The sequence below is a fragment of the Vicia villosa genome, linkage group LG2 (assembly GCF_029867415.1).
Source record: "Vicia villosa cultivar HV-30 ecotype Madison, WI linkage group LG2, Vvil1.0, whole genome shotgun sequence".
Taxonomy (NCBI): Eukaryota; Viridiplantae; Streptophyta; class Magnoliopsida; order Fabales; family Fabaceae; genus Vicia; species Vicia villosa.
Window position 1 is genome coordinate 148,304,930 of NC_081181.1, and position 2,650 is coordinate 148,307,579.

General features: G+C 43.9%; 1 protein-coding gene across 1 annotated transcript; it reads left to right on the top strand.

The window, feature by feature from the left end:
- The first annotated feature begins 834 nt into the window (after positions 1–834).
- LOC131650280 (uncharacterized) lies at positions 835–2,445 on the top strand. Its single transcript, XM_058919996.1, has 2 exons — positions 835–1,737; positions 2,350–2,445. Exons 1-2 carry the CDS (start codon positions 835–837, stop codon positions 2,443–2,445), a joined length of 999 nt encoding a protein of 332 aa, XP_058775979.1.
- Positions 2,446–2,650: the final 205 nt, after the last annotated feature.

A 2,650-nucleotide genomic window follows, 5' to 3' on the forward strand; every position in this document is an offset into this window, starting at 1 on the left:
AACACGGATTGATGACCTCCTAGATCAGTTGAAAGGAGCCAGTGTGTTCTCGAAGATTGATCTCAGGTCAGGGTATCATCAAATTCGGGTAAAGAGCTCAAATGTGCCTAAGACTGCATTCAGGACTCGGTATGGACATTACGAGTTTTTAGTTATGCCTTTCGGTGTGACTAATGCTCCGGCGGTTTTCATGGATTACATGAATCGAATCTTCCAACCTTACCTGGATCAGTTTGTGGTGATCTTCATCGATGATATCTTGGTATATTCCCGTTCTCCCGAAGAACATGAAGAGCATTTGCGGATTGTGTTGTCTACTCTTCGAGAGAAACGATTGTACGCAAAGTTCAGTAAGTGTGAATTTTGGCTATCCGAAGTAAGTTTCCTTGGTCACGTCATCTCTGGGGAAGGCGTGGCAGTGGACCCTTCTAAAGTAGAAGCGGTGGTGAATTGGGATCGACCGAAGAGTGTGACAGAAGTCAGAAGCTTCCTAGGGTTGGCAGGCTATTATCGGAGATTCATTATGGGATTTGCTAAGTTAGCACTACCATTGACAAAGTTCACTCGAAAGGAAGTCGCCTTTGAATGGGATTCCGAATGCGAACAGAGTTTTTAGAAGCTTAAGAGGAAGTTGACTACTGCACCCGTGTTAGTAATTCCAGACCCAAACCGATCTTATGAAGTATTCTGTGATGCTTCTAAGAAGGGCTTGGGTGGGGTATTGATGCAAGACGGTCAAGTTGTGGCTTATGCATCCCGACAATTGAGACCTCACGAAGAGAACTATCCTACCCATGATCTGGAACTTGCTGCAATAGTCTTTGCACTCAAGGTATGGCGTCACTACTTCCTCTGAAGAGGGTTCAAGAGGAGAGGAACCAGAACAGAACTAATTTCAGAGAGCAAGGAAGACCAGGCCAGCACCTAAAGCCCCGTAACTCTCCATCAAAGAAGAAGCAAGGCTATGGTGACCAATCCAATCGACACCCTTATTGTGACAAGTGTAAAAGAAGACACCCTGGGGATTGCAAGCCCACTTCAGTGACTTGTTATGAGTGTGGCGAGCAAGGTCACATATCTACGTATTGTCCCAAGAAGAAAACTCAGGAGAATACCACAGGTCGCGTCTATACCTTGGATGCAAGAAAGGCCAAAGGAAACAACAATCTCATCGCAGGTACTTGTTATGTAAGCAATCAACCCTTATGTGTTTTAGTGGATTGTGGAGCTACTCATTCCTTTGTTTCAACTGAATGTGTTTGTCGACTTGGTTTGGAAGTTACTCCATTACCCTATCCTATGGTCATTTCTTCGGCGACCGATGATACGGTGGAAGCCCGACTGATTTGTAAGGATTGTTCAGTATCTTTTAATGGTCGTGACTTTCCGATTGATCTAATTTGCTTACCCCTCAAGAGACTTGACGTCATTCTCGGAATGGATTGGTTATCCCTTAATTCGGTGTATATTGGTTGTAAGGAAAAGGCCATATTCATTCCGGCAGAAGAGACTTCCTCCGATGATGCAATTACCAAGTTGATAGAAGGTACGATCAACGCGGTTAACTATCTCTTTTCCCAAGAAAGATCTTTTCTTTTAGTTCTTTCCAAGGAACCATCTGTAAGAATGGCATTGTCAGAGATTCCAGTGGTGTGCGAGTTTCCTGATGTGTTTCCTGAGGATATCACTTCTCTTCCTCCGGAAAGGGAAGCAGAATTCTCCATTGATCTTGTGAGGGTCTGGAGGCTTTCCCACTTGGTGTTAACACACTTGCGTGCTCGGTATGGTGGGGTTATGTAACCACGTAGGTTAACACATAATCGGTAACTCACCTCTAGTGAAGTCAAGTAGAGTACACACTAGGCTTTCGCCCGATGGGCTCATGTGTTAAGATGGCGTGTTGTACTTGATGTCAACACACGTGCGTAAAGGTGGCTATTGGGACAATGACGCCCTTTCAGCTAAGGTCATCTCGCGACCAATTAGGCTTGTGCGAACCCATTTAACCATTCTTGCAGTGTGCTTGTACAGGTATCTTGACATTAGACATGGGTGTAACTCATCGAGGGTGTGTTCTATAACCTAGTCGAGGCATTAACGCGCTTCTTGATTCCCCGTATGTGGATGCGGGTTTTGCATACTTGTTTGTGATGTACATGTGATAAGAGGAGTCCTATGGTGGACGACTCCTTGTTTTCTCCGTGTTTGTACCGGTCGTGAGATTAAACCCCGAACCAATGGTGGATTCGGTCTTAATGCATGTACCCTGTAGATCCGAGTGGACTAATAGGATAGGCGAACTCACTGAGATTTAGTAATCTCATCCCATTTCAATTCTATCTTTTTCAGGTGGTTCAAGGCAAGATCGTGGCAAAGGCAAGGCGGATTAGTCCTTTGGCGTTGTTGCTAGATATTATCTTTTGTTCGCATTTTATGCTTTTGTAGTACCGTGTTGGATATTGTACTATTTTGGATGTATTATCATTTTGGCCATGATACATTCGGCTTTTGTACCTCGTGCTTGTGATGTTTTTATTATCTTTCCGCTGCGACATTATGTAATCGTTGTCTTTATGAAACCATATTTAATACTTTATGCATATTATTCTAGATAAATATGTGTGGGGTGTTACAACCGACTTGTTTCCGC